The sequence below is a fragment of the Pteropus vampyrus genome, unplaced genomic scaffold (assembly GCF_000151845.1).
Source record: "Pteropus vampyrus isolate Shadow unplaced genomic scaffold, Pvam_2.0 Scaffold1, whole genome shotgun sequence".
Lineage (NCBI taxonomy): Eukaryota > Metazoa > Chordata > Mammalia > Chiroptera > Pteropodidae > Pteropus > Pteropus vampyrus.
This window is the reverse complement of record NW_011888782.1, coordinates 8,185,851-8,211,305: the sequence shown is the minus strand read 5'-3', so window position 1 is coordinate 8,211,305 and position 25,455 is coordinate 8,185,851. Positions and strand designations below refer to the sequence as shown.

Genomic DNA, 25,455 nt, shown 5'->3' with positions numbered 1-25,455 from the left:
GATTTATACAGATGAACATTTGCGTTCTTTTATTTTGACCAAAAAATGGACATTTATTCTCATTATTTGAGTCTTTATTATATCCCCAAAAGCCTTAGGTACTTTGACATAATTTATCTCATTGAATTAGGTGAAACCTTTGCCAGTTTTTCAAATGGTTGGTGTCTTTGTCTTCCTGATTATCTAGATATTTGTGATGTAATATGAAGTTTAACAACCTTTTGCAATAGGACTTGAAAATACTTTTTATATCTTTTCAAACCGTTTTACTATGGTATTTTTAATAGAGTTATTTGTAAATTTAGTTTATCAGTCTGACTTGTTTTCTACTCTGTCCTCATTACTTCAGTAGCATCTGGCCACAGGTCAGTGAGACCTTTGTGAATGAATGAACAGCTAAAGGACTGGAATAAGGGTGGATTCTGCCTAATCTAGGTTCTTGAGGTTATCTGTAGTCTCATTCTCCAGCTTTTCCCTGTGTGCCCAAAGTGCTTCAGAAAACTGTTATGATGCTTAACAAAGACAAAACATTTGGCCCAGATAGAAACCATTATTATTTTGTGGACCCAATTGCATATTTTAACAATTGCATATTTTAGAAATGATCTTTGAAAGTTCATTAAGGGAACAATTAAAACAATTCTCAGATTTATGAATTAGAAATTAGAAATGTTACAAACCTACTGAAAGAAGCCCTTCGTTGGTTTATGGAGAAATCGATAATTTAATCATTTTTCCCTAATGGAAGGCGCTCTTCTTCAGCAAATACAGGATATGTATTATTATGCAGATTTGCAGGGAGGAAAATGGGTTAATGATGTCAGAGTTAATTTCTCTATATTGTTTGAAAGCATTTTGAGAGTTAAAAAATGGTGTTAGAGAAATAGCATTCTTTTGAGTACTAAAAATTTCTAGATGTATGTTTAAAATAATTCAGTCTTTTATATAAATCTTAAAATGCAGAGTCATCTCCGGAATTACTCGTTACATTTTCCAGATTAAAAAAAAAAAAAAAAACTTGTAAGTTATTCATCAAAATTTTAAAAAAATGAAACAATCTCCATATTATTCCTTTGCTACATCTCATGCAAAGAGAGCTCCTGTAAACAGCACAATTTGCAGTTGGTGATAAGCTTCTCCCAGAGAAAAAATAATAGTTTGTCTTTATGCCAGATGCTTTTCCAGCATTAAGTGCCATAAAAATTCCCTGAAGTGTGTTCAACAGATAAGGCAAAGTGCCAAAGAATGGCAGAGAATTAAGTTGAACCCTGTTCACATATAAAATCCATTGAGACACCATATGCATACATCCATTTTAAAATCAAAATGTGAAGCTAACTCAAAGTGCATTTAATAGGCACCTATTTAGAGATCCAGACTAGGACCTAGGGACAGAATGACTAGTAACATCAGTTCTTTATCTGTTGAGAGATTCACCCTCTATTAGAAGCAGACATTTAACCCTTCTTGTGGCAATGACATAAGTGCTATAATGCCGACATATCTAAGACTACATGGAGAAGGTGACATGTGATGAATAGAAATCTTTCAGCCAAGTTCAGGTGCTCTAGGCAAAGGAAACTAGTCATACAAAGGCTTGAAATTATTTCTTCTTGTGCTATAAAAGGGAGGGCTATCCTTCATTTGTCTACATTGCAAGAAATTTTCTTACCGGAGAACAAAAATAACTGTGACTTGGTAGCAGGGGTAGTGGGACAGGTAGGTTGTCTGGAGGAGGAAGTTGAGGGTTACTTAAAGGAAGCATGCATGTTATACCAGGAAATAAAAACATTTTTATCTGTTACTGATACCAACACCTATGACAGCTTGACCTTCGGACATACTTAGATTCAACATTTTTAAGTGTACCCGAACTTTTAAATGGTAATTGACAATCACATGCTGAGTGAAGTATTAAACTATGGAAATTGTGAGGCCATACTGAACATTAGTTGAATAGTTAGGCAAAGTGTTTTTTCTGCTTTCTCTCAGTTTCATACAAGAACTCTTTCATCACTAGAGTTAAAACTCATTCAAGTTCTCTGGCTTACAAAAAGCTTTCCAAAAATATTGAGCAAACTTAGCCAGAGTCAGGTCTTTGTTTTGGCTCCATCAGATGATGTGTACCAGCTCCAGTGCCCACTGTTAGCTGGTGTCCCCCAATCAGGACCCTACCGTTAGAAGTCAATGAAATAGCTTTTTGGATTCCCAAAATAAAAATAATGGTAGTTCCACAACAGAAAACAGGAAGGACCTATTAAATTAGTTTTTCTCACTTAAATAAGTGCTACTTTATCATTCACATTAGATACCTGAAAACATTAAATACTTATTGTTTCGAAATCGTGATGTTCATAGATGAATTGAGAAGCTTTTAAAAGATAAATGAGTCCATCGAGATTGTTTTTATACAACCACGTAAGTGACAAGGTATTTTCTTTGCCTTTAAAATGTTTATTTAGAATTTTTTTTCAGTTAGTAGTGGTAGTGGATAAAAATCACGTTACTCTTGTGGTATTATTTTTCTTCTTTTCTATTTTTCTGTTCCTGTGACTGTTACCGTTCATTTCTGTATTGAAGAGTACAGGGGACAGGAACACATTTAAAGTAAGGCATCAATCACATGAGCTCAAAGGGAACACTCTTAATTGAATCATGTTTTTTTTCTTTGGGACTCAATGCCAGTGAAGTTTCATTTTTATTTGTAATGCAGTCATCTACTTCCATGTTAACTACACAATCACAAGTTAAATTATTAAATAGTCTTTATGGAACATGTAATTGAGGAATAAAAATATCTGTATCACATCATTCCCCCGATGTGTAAGAGAATTTGAAAGGTGCATGTATTCACAGCAGTAAGGCAAATGTAAAACAATGAACTATTATACCTTGAAATTTCTTCTTCAGCTATTTTGTTAAGTGGAGCAACAGAAAAGCTCTCTTCTTGGCTTACCAGAGTGGTTTTTATTTGCCTGCTGGCGAGACGTTTCCCTCAATAAAAAAGCCCTAAGTACATAATGAAAGAACCTGAACATGACTAACACCAAATCAGTTTCATGCAAACAAAATAGTGAGATACATATTTGTTATATAGTGAAGTTATAAGAATTGTGACACAGGGTTCAGCTTAGCTTATTTTTTCATAGAGCTGGGGATACCCTCAGCCCCCACAAAAAGGACCATGGCAAAGCATTCAATACAGAAGTAAAAATATTGGAGTCAGTGGGTCATGCTGCAACAATAATTAGCTTGGAGAGAAAAGGTAAAAACTGGAAAGAAAAAAATCACAAGGACTTGGAAAGCACTTATATGGGGTTTTAGAATTATATAGAGGTTTCCAAGGTTGATTTGCTATTTTGCATTGATCCTTCTTGGATAGATGCTTCCCAATTACACATGTATCCTCGTTATTTTTTACTTCTTTTTTTACGATTGGTTTTTAAGAAAAGAAATTTTTGATAATTTGGGGAGGGGAGGGTGTGGTAATATACCTTGCTCACATTTATACATATGTAAATGCTCAGTCTTCAAATGATTCTGCATTAATCTTAAAAAAAAATCTAGACTTTGGCTATTTATTCAAGAAGGAGAAAAGTCACTAATATTTAAGATGAGTGGTTCTGAAATTTTAGTATGCATCGGAATTACCTGGAGAGCTTATAAAATACAGAATGCTGAGCCCCATCTCCATAGTTTCTGATTCCATATGTCTAGGATGGAAGCTGAGAATTTGCATTTCTGACAAGCTGCCTGCTGCTGCTGCTGCTGCTGCTGCTGCTGCTGCTGCTGTTCTGAGGACCACACTTTGAGAACAAATGCTTTACATGAATGTTAAATTAAGCTGAGAATTGATAGAAAAGAATTAAGGTAAAATAAGGACTTGGAAATATTCTACTGGTGTATACAAAAGTAATATTCAAAATATTTAACAAGCCACTGACCAATTAGAATGCATTTGGTCTTAATCCATATGGCTGAGCCCATACACACTGCCTCGACCTTAGACTTGAGTGAGTATACGTAACTTAAAAAACAACTGTATTTAGATAAATCGAAATTTTAAACTTTTTTTCCTCTAGTACTTTTTTAATAGTTCTTAAAATATAAATCTACATTTAATGTTTTAGAGTTTGGATACTATATCATGTGTTATTTCATTTTTTTTTCTATAAAAAAATAACATAAGCTAAAATTTTAAAGTCAGATAATTCCTTAAAAAATAATAATAATTACTCTGACTCATCTTCTGTCCCCTCCCCAAAAGGATGGCAACTTCTTTAATAACTACTCTTTCTTTTCCTAATGTTACATTTTAATAGGATAATGTTCATTTTGTTTTAATAAATTTAATATGTTATAAAATTACATGATATCACAAACTAATAAAGGCCACCTTGTTCCTTTTAAAATCACATTTGCATGAAAATTAATCGTTTATGGTAACCAGGTATGTATGTTTATAATATACTTCCTAGATTTAGAAAAGCACGTTAAGATACCTTTATATAAAAGAGACATAGAATAAAAGTATACAAGGTATTGATGTTAAGGAATGCAGTGACACATAAATATTAAATATCCAGGGCGTTTAACAGAATAATAGTGACTTAGAAAGAAGCCTTACTTAGATAAGTAAAATAAATGTGTGTGTATGCGTGTTTCAAAAGTATGAAACTCTTCTCCCAAATGTTAGCCATTTAACAGCTATTTTTATCTACTTTGGAACTTTAGTTGTTTTTAAACTGGAAACCATTTTGAAATACTGAGGATAAAATTTAACAATTGAAAAGCCTAACTGGCTACAGATGCCCAGGATGTGAGGATGATATTTAAACTGGCATCATTCTTTTCTCCAGGAATGTGTGTGTGTATCTTTCATGTCAGCACTTGCCTCTGTGATGACACTTGTTAGATTTCTTTGTGTCATGTGCTGTTTCATAGTCTATAGTAGTGATTTTTATTGCACAGTACCCCCAAACTGCACTTATTATTTAAAAGTAAGTTGTCAAAGCCCAATTTTTATTGTTCTGCTCACTTCTATGTGTACTATGATCATCTGATTCTGTTTTAGTTTTAAAATGCAGAATTCTGAAATGGGCCATAATGAAGTAGTACACTTTTTTAACCTTGAAATCATTCCCGTGAAAAATAATTGTTTGCTTGTGTCTGATAGTTTCCAGGCTTCTGGGAAAAACTCGGTTCAGAGACTGGCTAATAAATAACAGAAAACAACCTTGAAGGGAATATGATGTGCTACGTTATGTCCAGTACCTCTCTGCCCGACAGAAAAGCAGATGGGGCCCCAAGAGACATCTCTGGCCAACTGCTACTTTTAAAAATCTCTCAGCAGGATTCTTTCTTAGGCTGCAGCTTTGTTTATAGTCACAGAAAGATTAGATGTGGCTAAATAATCTATCCAGTCCAGTGAAGTGGCCAAAATGGGTAAGGAGAGCTGACTGAGTTTTCTTTTTTACACAAGAAGCACATCTTTATACAAGATACCTGTGTCAAGGTGGACCAAGAGTTATGGGTCAGTGTACATAGATAGAAAAATTGCTCCTAGTACAACCCAAGAGCAGTTCAATAAATTCTACAAACATTAAACAAAGGCTGATGACAAAGAAAATTTGTAGTATCCAGGATTATCTCTCTACATTCAGTTTCCAACTCATATGTCCACTTCTACTCTAACACACATACCCTGCACCATCATAATCACCTTGATCTTCTCTATTACACTCACCACCTCCATCATTCCCCTAAATTCTATATGTTTGGGGCTTTCCAGAGCACTTCGGACCGTCATATCATTGGGTTATTTTCAGATTTGTAGGACTTAGTTGTATTTTTTTTAATCAGATAATTTTTAATTAAGATAATTATTATCATGGTGCTTTGGGACTATTATTCAATTAACAAGTGAGTATGCATTATCTTATTATTTTGTTCTGTTTTGCTTTTTAATTCATCAGGTGTCTCAGTTGGGACTTACCAGCTATTGGTCATTTTATCATCCCCTTCTCCCCACGACTCCCTGAGCCATTTCACTTGTTGGGAGCATCAGCTTAACTGTACCTGTACAAAGAGTATTTGGGGGGGTATAAGTATTCTCTTTACTTGCAGGATTCTTTAGGATTTTTTCTTAATTTCCAAAATAGTTATGTTCACCTGGTCCCATGGTGTACTCAAACAAAATTTTGTCTTGTTTGAAATACCACTAAGATTTGCTAGAAACTTTAAAATGTATATTTTGGAGGTATAAGTGAAGATATCACTGTTAATTTAAACCCTATCTTTTAATATGTATTATACCTAAAATATCCACTTCTAAATATGCTGGACAGAGAGAAGAGAGGAACTTTGCTTTAAGAGAAAGTATGTAGCCAGCTGCTTAGAGAAGATGACCAACTGTAATTTGGATTTAATTGACTGTATTGCCTTCAAAAGATATGGCCAAGAGACTTGATTTATTAAAGAGGAGAACTAGGCAGGAAATAAAAAGGGACACACCTCTGTCCATCAAAGTAGCATTCTCCATGTAGAATCAAACCAATCCAACCTATCACTGGTTCTTCAATTAATTATAGCAAGTCTTAATTTCACATTTGGCTCACACTATGTCTTTTGATGTTATGTGTTGTTGGAAAACTGTAACTGATGCATGAGTGTCCTCTCTGTTCAAACTGTTTCTAATATATAATTTCCTTGTCCAGTGTTCTTTCAATAAGGGTACCTAGTTCTCTGAAGATACTTATCAGAATGATGCAAATTAAGGTGTGGATTATTTATTTATCATTTATTAAAAGATATTATACCGCAGCACCTTACCTACCACAGTTGCTGTGATGAAGAGGACAATGTGATTATTATTTTTCTGACAAAAGGAAACATTGAGTTTAAATATGCCATGGAAAATCATGGGTAGTCTAACAGGCATAATCCTCCACTGAGATATCTTCTTTGTTAGATGACATTTTTAAATGTTTTAAGCTGGAAAACCTTTCGATTTAAGAATCTCTCTGCCCACTCCCAGCCTCATCCCAAGCCACAAAGGCTTTTGTTCTCTATAAATCAACATTAATAAATACAGATTTCTTTAAGATGATTTTCTATCTCAATTAATGTGTCTCTACAGTACCCCCAAAAAATAATGTTAAGGAAATATAAACTTGGGAAAATATATCTTACTGTTTTAAAAAAATCTCGGAAGGCACAGGCAAAAGAATTGCCTTAGCCCCATTAGGTAGTCAAAACACAGTGAAATCTCCTTACAATGGATCGGGGTTTGAAAGACCTATGTGTTGAAAGAATGTCACTACCATAATTTCTCAGACTACCCTCTATAAGAAGCAAGGAGAAAGAAAGAATCAGAAATTTGATTTCTGTGTACCCCGTTTGGACTCAGGCAGTGCCTTTGGTTTTGAACTCTCAAGCTTCAATCTCAGTCTCCAGGGTGCCCACTTCCCTTGTTATGTGTGAACTTTTTCTTATAGATACCCTTTGGGGACTGTATTAATAAGACACATTGTAGAAAGAGAAAACACATTTCCCAAGCCAAGAATAGGAGAGCCGTTCTTTTCTAGGGCCCTTGTTAATCTCTGGGAGCCCAGCATCTTCTGTGGCAGAACAAAGGCAATCCAGGTGTAAATTTGTACTTTTTTCCACGCCACAAAGAAAATGTTATTCATGTGTTAGTGTTCAGCTACATGTCTCTTAAGGGAAGCAATAGAATGTTTCTTCCTTCCATCCAGAGGCTTTAGAACTTGATCCCCATTGCTTTCTAGCATCATTCTAAATAGAATCCCACTGTTTGGCCACGGCCAGAATTAGCTCGAATGGTACCTATTATTGAAAGGGAGTCTGTATTTGCAGTAATACAGAGAATGCTAGTTTAGAAATGAGCCTGATTGCATGGTTCATTTTGTTCTCCTTTGTAGAGCCAGGCTGCGGCCCACTACAAAGGCACGAAACATGCCAAGAAGCTCAAAGCACTGGAAGCCATGAAAAATAAGCAGAAATCTGTAACTACCAAGGACAGCGCAAAGACAACCTTCACCTCCATCACTACCAATACCATCAATACCAGCTCTGACAAAACAGGTTAAGCGATGATCTTTGTTGTTGTCATTGTTGCTGTTGTCGTCGTCATTTGGGATTCCTTCCCTTGTCTAACCCCATGTCTGTTTACTTATGTTCCTGCCACATTAATTCATGCTTGATCCATCTTTCTATGTAATGATAATTGTATCCCCTCAGTTTTCTAATACCCTTAAGACATTAAGGTAATCACTAATTATACTACAGATTTTTCACTTGAAGCAGTCCTGTGGCTGTTTTAAAGGAACACAACAATCATAAAGGCATTTGAAGCCATGTCCCCAGAAACCCTTTTTGAGAAGTGCAACCTTTCAGTGTGCATTATTGGTATCTTGTATGCAGCACCCCAGCCTGTAACTGCATGGCAGATTTAATTTAACTGTGAATACACAGCGAAGGATGCCAAATGAATTGAGAAGACCCAAATAAGGACATTATTGACAGGCCTTATTCTTATAAATCCCAAGCATTGCAGTGTTTTAAGTAGCGGCTATGTAATTCTGGGTTTGTTATGGCTTGGTAACCTTCTCTACGCACACACAGGTAAGTGTTATTGATATCAATTATTCTTTTTAACAGAGTCTTCACAGTAAAATAATGGCTTCTGAATGGCCCCCTGGGATAGCTCCTACAAACAACCAGTTTATTCACAGCAGTGGAAGCCAATGGGGTCTTCCTAAGCTGGCATTTTAAAATATAAAAACACTGGTCCTCAAAATTTACATGAAAGGAAGTCCTGTGTGATTCATGGATGTCCCTTGAAAAAAATCACTGGTTGTTTTTCAGTCCCTACAAATGACAATGGTCAGGAAGCATTGATATCATCAGAGATGGTAATGTCTTAACTAGAAAAGACTCTTCTGTCCATGACTGATGAAAATATAAAACTGCAGTGATCAAATAGAACAGATTATGATGACTTTATTACACATGGTTACATATATTAGACACATATATGCTACTCAAAGGATTTGGGGAGATACTTACTCCTATGTGAATCTGTAAGGGATAATGATGTTCTCTCCAAGTTCCCGAGACAAAATTGCTATCCTTTACCCAGGCATTATTGGTAGATGCATCATGCTGTCCTCCCTGAGAACCCTATATGCTCTCTGAGGCGGAGTGCATCTGTCATCTTTGTACCCTGGCACCTGCTGTAGATGCTGAGTAAAATGTCTATTGAATGGCTGAATTTCCTCTCACCCCTTTGATTCTCTGATTCATTCTATTTTGTGTCACAACATACTAAAGGAAAAATGAAGCCCTTGTCATGTTCACTTCTTTTGTATCAAGAATAAGACCTGCATTATGCTATTTTATTAATTTAGATGTAACACTTTACAGGGAAAGCGTTAATCTTTTTTCTATTATTGAAAACTCACTGCCTTATTTGCGGAGCTGTAGGGGAATGAACAGTAATGAAGCAGGTGAGTGCAATATTTGCTCCCAGATATTGGGGCACAGATTTGCATCCCTAAAGCCATACTTTCCATAAAGAAATATCTTTCATTTGCGAAAAGATAGTAGGTAAGGAGAACAAATAGATGTATTTGGTGTAAAATTTTTGCTTGCCCCCAAACTTTTTTACTCCTAGACATTTTAATCAATAATGGCTTTTTGGGTTACCTTGACTCCTCTTTAAATTGCAAAAATCCCTGTTACATTGAGGATGCACATCATTTAAATATAGCTTTGTACATGGTGGGTAGAGCTGCTAACTTGGGTTAGGAAGTCTCCCACGTGCATTGTCTCTGTTACATAAATGGGTTATGAATTCATTCTTCCATTCCTCAACTTAGAGACAAAAGGGTAAAGGCTGGCAGTCATCATGACTCTGTCCTTTTAGAAGTTAAATGAGAACAGTTTGGGGATTGGACTGTGGGAAACAACCTATATAAAATAAATGGATCTCCAGTGGAGATGCGAGAACATACCTAATGGTTGGAATGGCATTGAAATGGTGAACCATCCCTTCAGGCTGGAGCTAAAGAAAATCTAGAAAGGCAGAAGGGATAGTAAAATCTATAAAATTGGAAGGAAGTGATGGGTATCAAGAATTGCTCTCTTAATCTGCGGAGACCTACATCCAAAAAAAAAAAAAAATCCATAGGTTGAAAATCTAGCACATTCACCAGATATTTTAAGCCAAAGTCTATAAAACTGAGATTTCCACAAAACTACCTATGAGAAGTAGCCCAAGAATACTCCTGTCATTCAATAGTTTCTTTACCCATCAGTATAGCAAATCAGAGGCACATATGCTGACAAATTGGAGTTTTCTTAAAACTTATCATTGGTCCTTTTTTATTACTGCCTGCTTCTTCATGCTGATTAGGAAGGAGTACAACCCTGAATATAAGATGGTTCTCTGAGCTAGTTTCCTAGAACAGTTAAATATTTGGTGACAGAAGGAGAGCTAAGACTCTAGAATTAAAGATCATGAATTTTTAATAATAAAAAAATATTAACCATTCTACTTAATGAACAAGGTTTTTCTTTTGATTCATGGATTTATCCATACATAAAATTAGAAATATATTGTCACATTTTACTGATTTTATCAAATTATTCTTAATAAAAATAATCCAAATATATTTTTTAAATATTGCTTTTTAAAAAGCTAAATATACAATTATTTGGTAGATGAGAATCTTAAGAGAAGGTTGAGCAGCAATAGTGAAAAAGGCAGGAAGTAGTGTGAACTTGAGAATTAGAAAATTGACAGAGGTTTTCCTGAGTTTCTCTAACATACATACAAGAAATAGAATACTCATTAAAAACAAATTTTCATTACAAATCTACTTGATAAAAAGAGCATTGTGACAAACAATTCCTCTTGAATTCCAAAATCATATATTAATGGTTTTAATTGCTGCCTTGGGCTAACAAATATGTCTTAATGACACATGGGGTAAGCTTTTATTCACTAGCTTTATGATCTTGGAATTCTTTTTCATTATTTATGTCAGTCTGCATGCTGGAGTGGTGAGCAATAGATAATATTCAGTGATCAACCACCAACTGCTCACAGAAAGCTTTGTTTCCCTATCTCTAGGCATGAAAGATACTCCCTAACATAAAAGCATAATTTTAGTTCTTGTGATCTAATGTTAGGCTGGCGAATTGACACAAAGACAAATTTACAGGCAAAAGTAATATTTTAAAAACTATTCTGAACACTCGAAATTGTTGGCATATAATGGTGATTGCTATTTATTACAGAATATTTCATAGAGCAAACATTGTCCAAGTTGGCCAGAATAATTTTATCTAATCTAGCAAGGTAATTTTATACAGAAAAAGAAATGACAAGAATTAAGAAATTATGCTCAAAGCAACTTGGCATATGTAACTCAGTTGTTTTGTTTTGTTTTGTTTTCTATGAAATGACAAATTCATAGTTGTCTGATTTAGTCTTGCGCTAGGTCAGTCATCCTATGATCTTTCTTTACTATCCCTTTTGGGGAACTCTTTATTTCCATGGCCTTTCAGTTAGTTTAGGCTAGATTATACTGCAGTAAGAAATAATTTCTAAATTCTCGTGGCTTTTTTCAAATTATTTCTCACACTGCATATCAACTATAGGTTTGTTTGTTTGTTTGTTTGTTTGTTTTCATGTTAATTTAACTCTAGAGCCAGGCTAATGAAGCAGTCACTAGCTGTATATTACCAATTCTATGGAAGAGGGAAAAAAAGTGTCCTGAAACAATAGGCTTTTAAAGCTTTTTAATGTAAGTGACATATAACATTCTTCATGTGGCCATTGGCAAATCCCATGGTCAAGCCTGATTATAACTGGGGAGGAAGAATAATCTCCAGGGAGGGGAAGCAGATATTAGTGAGCAATTAAACACGACATTGTATATTAGCCTCAACTATCACTTGTGCTTAGATGTTTCAACAACATTTGACATCTCTAACATTGTTCTTCTAAGTGCTAACCTGATTCTTCATGGCTTATTACTCATTCACTTGGATGGTTTGTCAGTACCTCTAATTTACAGGTTTAAAAAAATAGAGCTAATCTTGACCATCATCCCCAACTTTCTCTTCATTCTGTCTTTACTTAGTTTTATTTTGGGTTGTGCATTTCAGAGTTGAAACCTTCTAGTTGCTTTGCCTTTTCTATCTCAGTCTGCACATCAATTCAGTTGTTGGAATCCACTCCCCTCCAAGCCCTAGAAAACATCTTTCATTCTTTCACACACAGTTACTACCTGTTCTCTGGCCTCATAGCTCTGTGTCCTGCCCATACAATTGCCCTAGCCTCCATTCTTGCCCCTTGACAACCCTATCCATCACAGCACTTACCTATTCAGAAACCTTCAGTTTACGTTTATGTGGAACCTCATGTCCCTCCTTGATATGACCTTGATTTGACAACCTGCCTTTCCAAACTTTTCTTCTATTGCTCATCTGTAATATTTTCTCCTAGAGACACACTTTGTTTTTTTATCTGTGTTTTTTATACTGTTTTTCTAAATTTCTTAAAAAATATATTACTTTTCTCTTTATCCTTTGCCTATGAATTTCCATAAGAACCCATATTCTTAAACCTTAAAACTTTCAGATTCTTAAAATGTAAGTTTTATGTCTTTACTTTCTCCTATTGCTAGATGATGTGTTCGTTCAGAGTACACACTTGAATAATCCTTTTATTTATTTTTTACTCTTCTTTTTCATAAAAATAATAAATAAGTAGTTTTAAAACTTAAAGTAATCACTTGTGTTTTTGTTCGTGAATTGAAGCATAGCAAAAATTTAGACTTCTTTGCAAGTATTTGGTTCTCATTAATCCAAGAAATTCTGAAATGTTGCTCATCAAATTTTAGAGTTGCAAATTTTCATAAAGATCATCAAGTCAAACCTCTAAAATTTCTTTGTTTTTTGGAGATTCTCTGGTTGCACAGATAAAAAACACTTGACATTTCTAATGCCTCTTCAGTGACTATCAATCAGGAGTTAATTAGCCTATTAAGTATATAGATTTACCCTAGTCATCTAATTGGTAAGATTGGGAACATTTCTCCAGGGTTCTATTACATAATTCTCTTTACAAAGTCAGTGAATTGCAAATATATTCATTAGGTAAAGGTAATATGTTACAATTTAAATGTGCACTTTTCACTCTTGTGATTAAGTATTTTTTGTATACACTTTTACCTCTCTTTTTCTTTTTTTAAATATAAAATTATAATCCCGAGGTGTTGTACTCACTTGACTCAAAGGTGCAAGAGTGAAATACTTTTGAATCTATTGTTGAGAAGGTCTATGAATGCAAAGGAGCATTTATTTGCTCTGGATTAATAATTGACTCTAATGTTTATTGGAATTCACATTATTTGTTCTGGGACTTAGAGTGATAAAAAGACTTTTCTAAAGATAAAGAATATATCTGATATAAATTGATGGCCAGTGACTGCAAACAAATACATTAGGAAGCAAAGCCTCTTTGGGAAAATCAGTCACTTATAAGGTCACAAAGTCTCTGTTCTTTTCTCTCCTGAGCGTTACCCTCTCGAGCCAGCTATTTCCATCAGGCTCCTTGCCAGCAAAGCTAGGCACACATGTTTTTTCCTTCCTATTTAGCTAGAAGCAAAATCATTGGAATGGTGATCTGGAAATAAAGGTGGTGGATGAATAATTTGTAAGGAAAAGCCAATTCCAATGTTATTTAAAAAACAGACACACAGTTTTCAGCAGAGGACAAGTAGGAATTAGTTTTGTTTCTGTTTTCAAAAGGAAAATGGGAAAATTTTGCTTCTCTTGACATAGACTTCAGACTAATGTCCCAAGGCTAAAATTATAACAAACTACAATCTGGGTTTGACATCAGAAACCCATACACACACACACACACACACACACACACACACACACACACACACATAAAAGTTATAGTATATATAAATATTTTATACACATATTTATTTATATGCAAGATTCTGTCTTTGAAATATCCCACTACACCAGATCTTTATAATTAGCATTGTACATTTTCTTTAGGAATAAAAACAAACATTTTTGTGGCTTATGAATCCATAGCTTTGTTGTACTTTAAAGGCAATATAAAGCCATTTGAAAGGGTGCACATTTCTATCAGCACTTACAGATCTGGTGCAGTGGTGTGCAAACGCCCCTCTCGGCATAGGGGAATTTTTACTGTCTCCTGGGGTCTTTCTTTTCTGACCCATTCTCCCAAACAAAGCCTCCCTGGGACAATCACTACTCCATGATAAAGGACCCTATTGCAAGCACCTTGGCGTAGGAGTTGAAGCACCATTGTGAGACCATTTATTTTAAAAGAAAGTGCTTTTTCTTTTCTTAGCACTGGTTCATGACTTGCTTCAGATTGGTCAAAGAAAGAGACTTTATCAAGTGTTCTCTTCTCAAGATACGTGAAAAGTGCCAGCAGAGTGTCCTGGTAGCAGATATCTAGAGAGATTAAAAAAGAGAAGAGGGAAAAGAAAACACCTAAAGCTCATTTGAATATTGTGGTTCCAGGATCTTCGTATGCGAATCAGTGATGACAAATTGTATATATTATGGGTGATGTGAAATAACAAAAACAATACTTTATCCCATTCTTTTTGTGTCTGAGGAAATCAAATGAAAGTTATTTTGCTGGTTCCATCAGTCTGATAAACATTTGACCTAGATTCATTACATATGACTTCTCTTCTTGAATCGCAAAAGAATTTCACAGTGAATTCTTCATGTGGACAAGAAGAGTTGCCTTCCTCGACAAAATGAATGGGTTATGTAGTAAGGACATAAACTTCTTAAGGAAACTGTCATAGAGCTTTGTGTGGGTGCTGGTATATGGCGTTCAAGATAAGAGAGGAATTAAGACTAAAATGATATGCTTGTATATAATTTTATGATATTGTCTAAAACAACAGGATCTTTTACTTGTGTATGTGTGCGTATGCATGCACGTGCTTGTGTATACACTGTGTATGCGATCGTCTTTCTTTACCATAAATATCAAATCTATAAAATAAATAAGCTAAATATCTAACTAGTATCTGTGAAATACTAGACATCTGGATGAATTTTAAAAATTAAAATAAATTCCCAGTGGCTTTGTCTACAGATGCTATACTTCTAGAAACATCTGTGCCTATGTGTGTGTTTGTACATTTTTTTTTAATTTCTGGAGGAGTGTTTTTTTCTCCTGTTTTAACGTCATTCTTATGAATTGAGTAGACATAAACTTACATAATGATAAAATATTTCAATTGCAAAATAATTCTTAAAGGTAGAATCTTAACTATAACAAAAAGTAGAACAATAATCAAATATGACAGAATGTGAAATGAGAACCTATAAAAATTTGTGTACCATTAAAGAACTTTGTCTCCAAAGTGGAAAAGTGAAGGGTTTGCTATCTAATAGTAAGAGACATGAAGTGTGAAACGAAACATGTTAAAAACACATTTCTTACAACCAAGAGACATAAACTTCTACTGAATTTTTGGCAAAACTCAAACTGAAACAGACATTTAAATTAAGAATTACAATCGCATTTGTGTTCTATGAATTCCAAACTCTTAAACATGGCATCAGAACTCTTTTGTAATCTACCATTTCTGGCAGGCATCCACATCTCTCCTTAACTGTAGCCCGACAAAAATCACTTGAGGATTGAGAGCAAGGTGTCCACATTCTTTTACTTGGCAAAACCCTTCCTTATACTTCACCCCATCTCATGTATCATGTACTGATACACAAGACGCACATGTTGTGTGCCAGGGTACACATGAACGGATTGACACAAACGTACAAATACATTCACGCTCTTTTGCCTGAGTGATTCCTATTTCCAGGCTTCTGTGTAAGCTCTGTACTAGCACCTACTTGTCAACCCCAGCAAATTTCCACTTCCTTGATGGCATGTACACCTTTATCTTATATGTCTTTATCCCAGCAAGTATAAGTTTTATATTAAAACTATCATTTAACAGTGATATATTACTTTTACTCTATGGAAGATCATCCTAAAAATTATTTTAACAATAACAACTAGCATACTCTAAAATACATAGTAATTATTTGAATACATATAGTCAATAAGTTTTGCTGAACTCTAATATATTTAACTACTTTATAAGACAGATCAAAGACATCAACCAGCGTAACTCAGAATTTGAATGTGCAACCTTTGGGTTGAGCATTTTCCAAAGACAGCATAAAATTAAATTGCTATTTTAATTATCATAATTGCATTCAGATTTGTCATTAAATTACTGTGCTACTTCAGTTTCTAATGAGTGTTAAGAACATTTTTAAAAGCTCCGTTGAGTCAGATTGACTGTGTACTAACTTCAAGTTATGACATTGGTGTCGGGTTAAATTTGAGGTCAGGGAGCATATTTAACTCCATGGGGTAGAGTCTGTGCCGCTTGGCCAGTGCTCAGCCAGTGCTCTAGTTTGCTTTTGTTATGACTCAGTTTGGGGGCAGTTGACAACATTTTACACTTATGTGATTGCTCAAATCAGTCGCCCTCAGACTAACAGTTGGTGCCTGGCCAAACTCCAAGGCGAAGGTCAAGATGCAGAATATGTAGCAGTAATGATACCCATTTGGACTTTATTTTATTTTTTGTCCAGTTTTCTGTTTCTCTGCCAGCTCTCTAGTAGAATTAAGTAAAACCAGGGAAGAAAAGTAATCCTTTTTTTTCATGCTGCTCAGGAAGTAGAAGAGCGTGTGGATAAGAAAACCATTTTTATCCTTGTCTGAAATGGTCAGAGATTTGAGTCTAACTCATGAACTCTAGGTTATTTATTTATTCTTTTGTCAGCCCACACCCACTCATTCTTCTACAAGTATTTTTGTAATATATAAGGTACTGCAGAGATGAAAATTAAGATGCAGAATTCTACCCACAAGATTGGGAAAACAAGAAATAAACCCAAAATGCAAGCCTGGGTAGGTAATGGTTTGTCAGGAGAAAATAGCAGATATGGTGCCATGAAAGTGTAGAGCAGGTAGAATGATCTCTTCATACGAGAGCGGTAGAAGCAGATACAGAGATTATTAATCAACATGGGCTCTAAGCTTAATGTCAGGGGTATGTAATCCCTAAAATAACTCCTTGGATAAAGTAGTTTTTTTAAACATTAGTGAGAACTCAGTAATTGCTTGTCTTTAGATATGGCTCCTGTCCTCTAGCGACTCACTTTAGTAGGAGAGACAGGGAACAAAAGGCTATAATGAAGTAGTTTAGAAATTCTGTGCTAGAGGATTGAAAGTCATGGCAGTCCTAGCAATTGGAAGTAGACATTCTTAATTTGCAGATAAAGAAAGCAGGTTTTGAGTTAAATAACTTATCTGAGGTCAACAAATTTGTAAGAGGCAGAGTTAGGATTTGAACCGAGTTCTGATTCCTCCCAGGGCCTTTTGCCTCCCTGTCTCCTCTTAGGCAGAAAATTGTTTAATCCTCCCAGAATCCTTGTTAGCACTAGCCCCAGTTTTGATTACTAACTGATATCAACATGTTGTTGGATTATTCAGATAGTTCCTCTTATTTACAGGATGCTGCTGTAAATAGTTGCTTTTGCATACTTGGACCTGTTAAAAGATTTCAATGTGTGTGTCTGCCCACATTTATGCTCCTCATGTCTTTATTGTGGTTTTCACCTGCATGGAAGCTGGTAAGAGAAAATAAGGTTAAGGGCCAAAGCATTTTGCTAGGCTACATTTTGTTAATGAAAACCACGCTGTTATTTTTATTATTTTGCCAGACAGAAAAACATCATGTGTACTGAAAAGGAACGTCTTTGATCTTTCTATGTAAAATTTGTACCAGATAATATAGGGTTGCACGTGAAGCCATTTCAACCATAGTTTTTCTATGTATGTTGATTTTGTAATACTGTCTAGACAATGACAGAATTCTCTGGAAGAATAAAACTGAGGTCTTAAATACAAAGGACAAAAAAAAATCTGCTTTTTTTGACCTTTAAATGTTAATTTTTCTAAATGAGTATACAAAATTATCAAATAAAGTTACAGGGTTACCTACATTGGAAGAGATTAAGGTCTGCGGGACGTGTAAGGTCTCCTAGGAATTTCCACTTTGGAAAAGGGCTTTAATTCTTTCAGGTAACTAAGGCAATATTTAGTGCAGTAATTTTGGTAATTGAAAATCCAGTAACCTAGAAAGGATTGGTTCAGGGCCCATAAATGCAAGTTTTCTCCTTTGTTAGTAAGACATTTTAGATCAGGATATAGTGACATTTAAAAATAAGCTAATATAGTTTAGAGTCTAAGGTCATAAATTGTTTTTTCCCTATAAAGTTGGTTAATTTCCTACACAGGAAAAACAGTGTGCTTTTTATTTATATAGTTTTTAAAATTTCAAGATGGTATATAGATTATCATGTTTTATCCTCATACAGAATTTTTTTAATGTGTAAAGAATTATTTCTAAGTATTGAAATCCCCATTTTAAAAAAAATTGCTTTACGGAAGACTATCAAAATGGGACAGAAATCATAGTTATCTCCCTATTAGTAGAAACAGTTTATATAGCACTCATTTGCCAAATATTATTGAAAAATATATTTGTGATGTAGTATCTGCCTTTTAGTTATTTCCGGATACTCATGTATATTAACTTTTGTGTCCTAGGAAGGAGGGAATTACATATCACCTTGAAAGATGAGTAGATCTTAAAAAGGTTTTTAAATCAGTAGGTGAAAAGCAATTTCTTTCTTCAAAGTAATTCAAGATTCTAACCAGATTATGTATCTTTGTGTTGAAAACCACTAATCTAATAGCTATGTTTGGAACAGTGGTAGAATAATTTACTTGTCATGGCTCTCAAACCATTGACTATTTCCGTCTGCTATTGTTCTCTTTATTCAAAAGGATAAAGGTAACATCTTCCATCAAACGTGCAATTAATTGAAGAGGGTGAGATGGTTTTCCTAAGTTGTATCCTGCAGAAATTTAATTTTTTATAATGCAAACAATAATGAAGGAAAGAAGTCAAGCAGGACTTGATTGACAAAGTTATTTTTCATACAGAACACGTTTAGAATCTATAAAGTAAGTCTGCTCAATTTGCAGGTACTTTGTCATCAGGTTAATGCCGTTGAGTTTTTTTGTTTTTTTGTTTTCTTTTTAAGATGTTTGTCTTGACTTAAAAACCAGACAAAGGCTTTGTTTTATCTTCATCCAAATCCCACTCAATGTAGAATTCTGAACAGTAAGGAGTTTTTGGTTTTCTCAGCTGTCTTTTTTTTTATTAAATTTTTAGGGTAACATTGGTTAATAACATTGGTATATAAGTTTCAGTTATATAATTCTGTACGATATCATATGTATACTGCCTTGTGGGCTCCCCACTCAAAGTCTAGTCTCCTTCTGTCACCATATATTTGACCCTCTTTACCCTCTTCATCCTACCCACACCCCTCTTCCCTTCTGGTAACTGCCATACTGTCTGCGCCTATGAGTGTTTGTTTGTTTGTTCACTTGTTGCTTTCTGTTTTATAGCCCACATACGAGTGAAATTATGTGGTTCTTGTCCTTTTCCTTCTAACTTACTTCACTTAACATGGTACTCTCAAGACGCAAGTATGTTATGTCAGCTATCTTCTTATTCCAGAAAGAAAAACAAAACATTTACTATAATGCGTCACAATCCCTGGTTAATCGATGAGCATATTTGCTTTTGGGTACCTCGGCGCATACTCAATTCCACATTAGCATTACAAAAATCACATATATGGTTATTTAGAATCTGTGCTGTATTTCAGTTTAATGAAAGCTTTACTCACATGCATGAGTGAGTATGTGTAGCTTTACTTTAGTGTGAAAATTAAAACAAAACTTTTAGTATATTAGATGGCAAATGGTAAATATCCACCGTCAAAAGTTAAAAAAAAAAAAAGGAAAAGACAAATCAGCCATTTGTCTAGATCATGGTTCAGAAAAATTTTTCAGTGAGGGAGCCAGGTATTAAATATTTTAACCTTTGTAGATCATATCATCTGTCACAACTACGTAACTCTGACACTGTCACGTGAAAGTAGCCATTGGCATATGTAAACGAATGAGCTGTATTTCAATAAATCGTTATTTACCAAAACATGAAGCAGATTAGATTTGACTCAAGGGCCATACTTTGTGAATACTTGGTCTAGAGGCCTCCATACATTCAGCTATTTCATTTGTTTTTCCCCCATTCTCTGTGTACTCAAAACAAACCACTACAGATGTCGGAGTGGAAAAATACAACAACAATTTATCTTAATATCGCTCAAGACTATTAGTATCTTAGCAGTATTATGTTATTGATATCTCTCATGATTCTGAGATTTAATAAGGGGTATTCTTTTGAGTGAGGGTGGAGGGGGGCTATCTTCTGTGTAGTTACAAGGAAATGGCAGCTTATGCTGGAGTCATCTTGACGCCTTCCCCACTCACGTGTCAGGCTGTATATGTTGCCTGTTGACTGGACCATCCGCAGGACCGGCTGCTAGAGCCCCTACTGGTGGCCTCTCTATGTCCTGGGCTTCTCACAGCATGGCATCTGGGTTTCAAAAAGACAGCCAAGTCGAAGCTTCATTTCCTTTTATAACATAGTCTGTAAAGTCATAATATCATTCCACCATATTATGTTGGTTGACACAGGCGCAAGGGTAGAGGGCCTAAATTCCACCCAACGATGACAGAGTGTCAGAGTCACCATGTAAAATGGTCACATGCATTGGGAACTATTGCTATGGTCATCTTTGTAAAATAAAATCTGCCCTGGTGGTATTCTAGTCTAGTCTAGTCTGTTAACAGCAGCAATAGAACAGCAATAGAAAAGGCAGAACAAAAAGATTTGGAAAGCAAGGGAGAAATTGGGACAGTAATAAGGACACATTGATCATGGTAGCTAAGGCAAGCAGGAGGTAAATCCGGGTTGTTATAAGATTCAAAATGCTAGAGCCATGCATTGAAGCAAAAGAATTTTAGAAATGCTGTATCTATAAAAGATGAACGGATGTCCCTATTCATACAAATAAGGGAAGAAATCAGAAAGAGGCCTTTACAACCAGACAAGTGAGGTGCCCTTGACACTGGGGCCACATTCTGACCCTACCAGGAGCTGCAAAATCTTCTGGAGGTCTGAAACCCACTGCGTGTCAAGGACAACCCATAGCAGAGGGTGGAGCAGAGAGAGACATGTTTCTAGCTAGAATGAGAATCAAGTGTTGACTGTGAAGCTGAATTCCGACAGGTGTCACAGAAGCAAAAATCTCACTGAAATGGCTGCATCGACTGGTTGGTTTGACATCATGAATCCCAAAATAGATGAAACAGCCCATCTGGGAACTTAAAAATAAGGAAAGTCTTTAAAACTCCATCCCTTAACTTCTCTCATTTTTGCGCTCAATAAGCCGTTTTCTGCATTAGGGCCCCGGAAGAGCCCTTCCGAGCATGCACCTTGATACGAGAGCCCTGAGACATCTGTTGTTCCGTTTCAGTCTTCTCTCCGCTGTACCCAGATCTCTTTGTCTGTGAACCAAATGTGCCTATTTTTCGCTCCACTGGTTTAATAGCCCCAGGAAAAGTTGATAATGTAATCATAGAGTTCTGTCTGAGTAAAACGTCTCGAGTTTTATCTCCAGCCTTTCTGTGAGGCTCCTTGGACCCTGTAGACTCAGTTTTGCTCCATTCTAGCTGCTTCTGGTATAGAGCCTATTGAAATTAATCTGTGTGTGTGTGTGTGTGTGTGTGTGTTCTTGTCCCTCTATCAACTGCAAGAAAAATGTACCTTATTATTTAGCAGTGTTTTAACAGGTTTCAGTCCATTAAAAGCAAAAGAGTGTATTAACTAGCGTTCTTCAGCTTTTAACTGGTGAGCTTTCATCAGTTTATTAATAGGCTCTAACTGCAAATGTGCTTGTTAAATGCTAGGGCGTTAGGCTGACTCTAGCAGCAGCAGCAATGTCCTCTGGGACTAGAAATCCAATTCTAAGTTCTACCTTCAGATAATGCTTTTGGACTGCTTGGAGAGATTAAACAAATAAATGCTGAAACTTACCTTCCAGGGAGCTGGATTTATTCATACTCTAAAACCCCTGGCCTAAGAAAATAGTCAAGACTTAAGCAGCAAACTGCCCACTGGGCCCAAGTCTGTTCCAACTGCAAGCTCCTTAATATAATTTCTGTCCTGTTTCTACAGAGCTGTGACATTGGATGGACAGAAGGTTGAGAACCAAGTTAATCGGAGAAATGCATTTCAGTTCTTCTACAGAGTCAGATGCAGTTGAACAAGATTACAAGTTTTTCCTTGGTCATAGTATGGTAAAAGATTCTATTTTAGATATGGAGATTCATGCAGGCACCAGAAAAGCTAAATTGATATTAATTCTTTGTGGAACTGGCATGTTTCTTCCTCTTTCATAATGAAAGTTGTGCTTTTCTTTTTGCCTTGACTGCCAGGAAGATTAGAACAAATGTTATGAACAATTGTAATCCTCCTGAAGTTAATAGAAGGGAAGAAGAAGAGACATAGATTTTATCTCTGTGCCATTGCGTTAAAAAAAAAAAAATCCAAAAGAAACTATTCAGCCTGGAAAAATCGTGATGATGTTGATACATAAGCTCATTGTGAAAATACATCCTCCTGCCCACTTCCAGCTTAGCATGGTGGAAGCTCTTAAGGAAGACTGACTGGGTTTTAGCAAATGAAAAAATTGCATTTTCCTTGCACATTTAATCGTAATAATAACAGTAGCGTATACTTCTATAACACTATGAGTCAAGCCCTCTCATATTTTACAGAGATTGACTTATTTAATTTGCACAGCACCTTGGCAAAGGTTTTGATCTTATTTGGTGAGTGAAGATACTATAGAACAGAGAGGTTAAGTACTTGCCCGGAGTCACAGGTGTTAAGCTAGTAATGATGGAACCAGGATCAGAATCCAGCAAATCTGTCTCCTTAGGCACTGATCCTGAGCGGTAGGCATGGTGCCTCTGTGATGCAAGGTTGTGATCCAGCTCTATGTGTTATATTTTCAGTAAGCATATTATTTAATTCTCTTTCCTCAAACAAAATATCTCCATTCTATTGCCATATTAATGTTATGTATATACATATTATAGTGTGTGTGTGTGTGATACATTTGGAAGTAATATAGTAAAGCTATAGGATTAATAAAGAAAGATAATACTGTTGTTAGATGTACTATCATGATGTTAGGTGAGATTTGGAATTTGCAGTAGAGATAGTGCTCACTAAATATCCATATATTCTCCTCCATTTTCAAGCCCCTCTTGCATTTATATTTGGGCCATATAATTAATTATACTAAATGTGATTATGAACAGATGTGGTAGATTGTGAAACACTGTGTTGACAGAGAAAAAACCTAACATGTAGGACCAGCATGGTGATTAAGGGCAATGACATTTTGTTAAACATGAAATTATTTTTAAAATTCTGGAGGCATTTGTCCTAAAGAAGTTTTGAAGGTGAAATGCTAGCTGTCTTCAAATATCTGGTGTGTTAACATGTAGAAGAATGAAAAAAGCCTTGTTCTATACGGTGTGAAAGTATACAACCAGGACTAATTGGTGAGAAATACAGAGGAACTCACTAGGTTCAATATAAAAAAGAACTTATTTTTGATATCACATATGGACTCTCCACTACATTTGTAAATAATTTATTTCTTGTACAGTTTTGTTTGCTACCTCCAGAAGACTAGAAGTTCCTTAAGAGCAAAAATACGTGTGTCTTGTTCATGGCTATTTTCCTAGTGCCTTGCATAGTCTCTTCTCATTAAAAAAAAAAAAGCATAATGTAGTCATCAAATGAATGAACGAATGAACGAATGGGAGAATGAATGAATGAACAAAAGAATTTTCTATCAAATAGAGCACTCCAGATATTTTCCCAACTATGGAGGAATTCTGGTACAGGCTGTGTGACTAGTTGTTAAGAATGTTTCAGAGCAAGTTCCAGCTCTGGATTGTGGTTGTACTAGAGTAGTGTAATGTCTATTCCAACATCCTGATCCTCTGATTTCTATCTCTTTTTGTTGGAGCTTTCCTGATAGTTAAAGCCTTTTGCTTTTTTATTCCCCAGCAGATAGGAAATTCAGTCAAGATGTTTGTTGTTGCAAAACCACAGGGAAATATTGCAAGCATTTTTTAGCCCACCTGTTTGTGAGGACATTTATCATCTTTTGATAACATGTCATCATGTTCAGAGAAAGGGACAGCAAGTACTTTGTAATCAGGACAGGAGGCTGTGGCATAACTGATGGGAGCTTTTATCAGGTATCATTGTCAAATGTGTGTTTCTGAAATGTGTGTGTCTGAAAGGCTTGTACTTGCATTTATGACACTGGGCTCCATTTCTTCATATAGAGCTATAAATTAAGGCATACAGTGACACCTCATCTCAAGTTGGGTGCTCATATGTATGCATGGTCAAATTTTGACCACCAGTCAGATTAGCCTCATTAATCACTGAGCATCCCTTCCACTCAGCTGGTCATTGAATGGATTTGTGACTCTCTAGATAAATTCTTTTAATCTCTCTGCTAAGTCAGTTTCCAGAGAGAGACAGCCTCTAAATTGGCAGCTATGAAAGTCGGTAGCCACTCAATGCCTAAAACAGGATTCCGTGTCACATTAAGTGTTTTAAAACCTATGATAACTCACTGCTATCAAAGAGCTTTCAGCCTTGTTTTATAGATTAAACCCAAATCGAAATGCTATGACGTATGCCTAAAGGTACCTGCAAAAAGAACAACACAACACATGTGTTTGTGTTGAGGGTGGGTTAAAGGCAAGGGATGATTTGAGGAAAAGTAGATGAGGTTTGGAATGAGACTCCAGGTTTCTAATCTCTGCAATACCATTTAATTTTCTTCATCTCTCAAATAATAAATTATAATGAGGATGATTAGTAATGCAGTTAAGACACCTGTCATAATGACTGGGACATAGTTGGTTCTATGAAATGGTTAGAAAGATCACTATTACTATTTATTATTGTCATTATTGTTGTTATAATTATTAAATTTTTGTGTAATTTTGAGACTAATCTTCTGTGGTCTGCACAAATGGGTAAAGAAGGTGGGAGGGATTAAAAGATGTCAGGAAATCCTGAGAGGAAGCTGATAGCTAGCAAGATCAGAAATGGTGCTATGGCCAGAAGAGTGCCAAGGCATTCCCAGATCTTTGATATGCCACAAAGGTGGGAATCAGTGATGCCAAGTGAATATTTGTCACCACCAACTGGCAGTTGAGGACAAGTTCAGTGTTTTCTATAGATCAGCTCCAGTATTTAGTATAGCTTGGCCTTCACAATAATGTGGTGTCTCTTTATTGCC

General features: G+C 35.5%; 1 protein-coding gene across 1 annotated transcript in view; it reads left to right on the top strand.

Annotated features, from left to right (window-relative positions):
* The window catches only part of ZNF385D (zinc finger protein 385D), a 162,329-nt gene that overhangs the window by 71,309 nt on the left and 65,565 nt on the right, over positions 1 to 25,455 (top strand). The window contains exon 3 of the mRNA XM_023528175.1: positions 7,941 to 8,103. Within this exon, the coding sequence (XP_023383943.1) occupies positions 7,941 to 8,103 (163 nt within the window). The remainder of the gene's footprint in view (positions 1 to 7,940; positions 8,104 to 25,455) is intronic.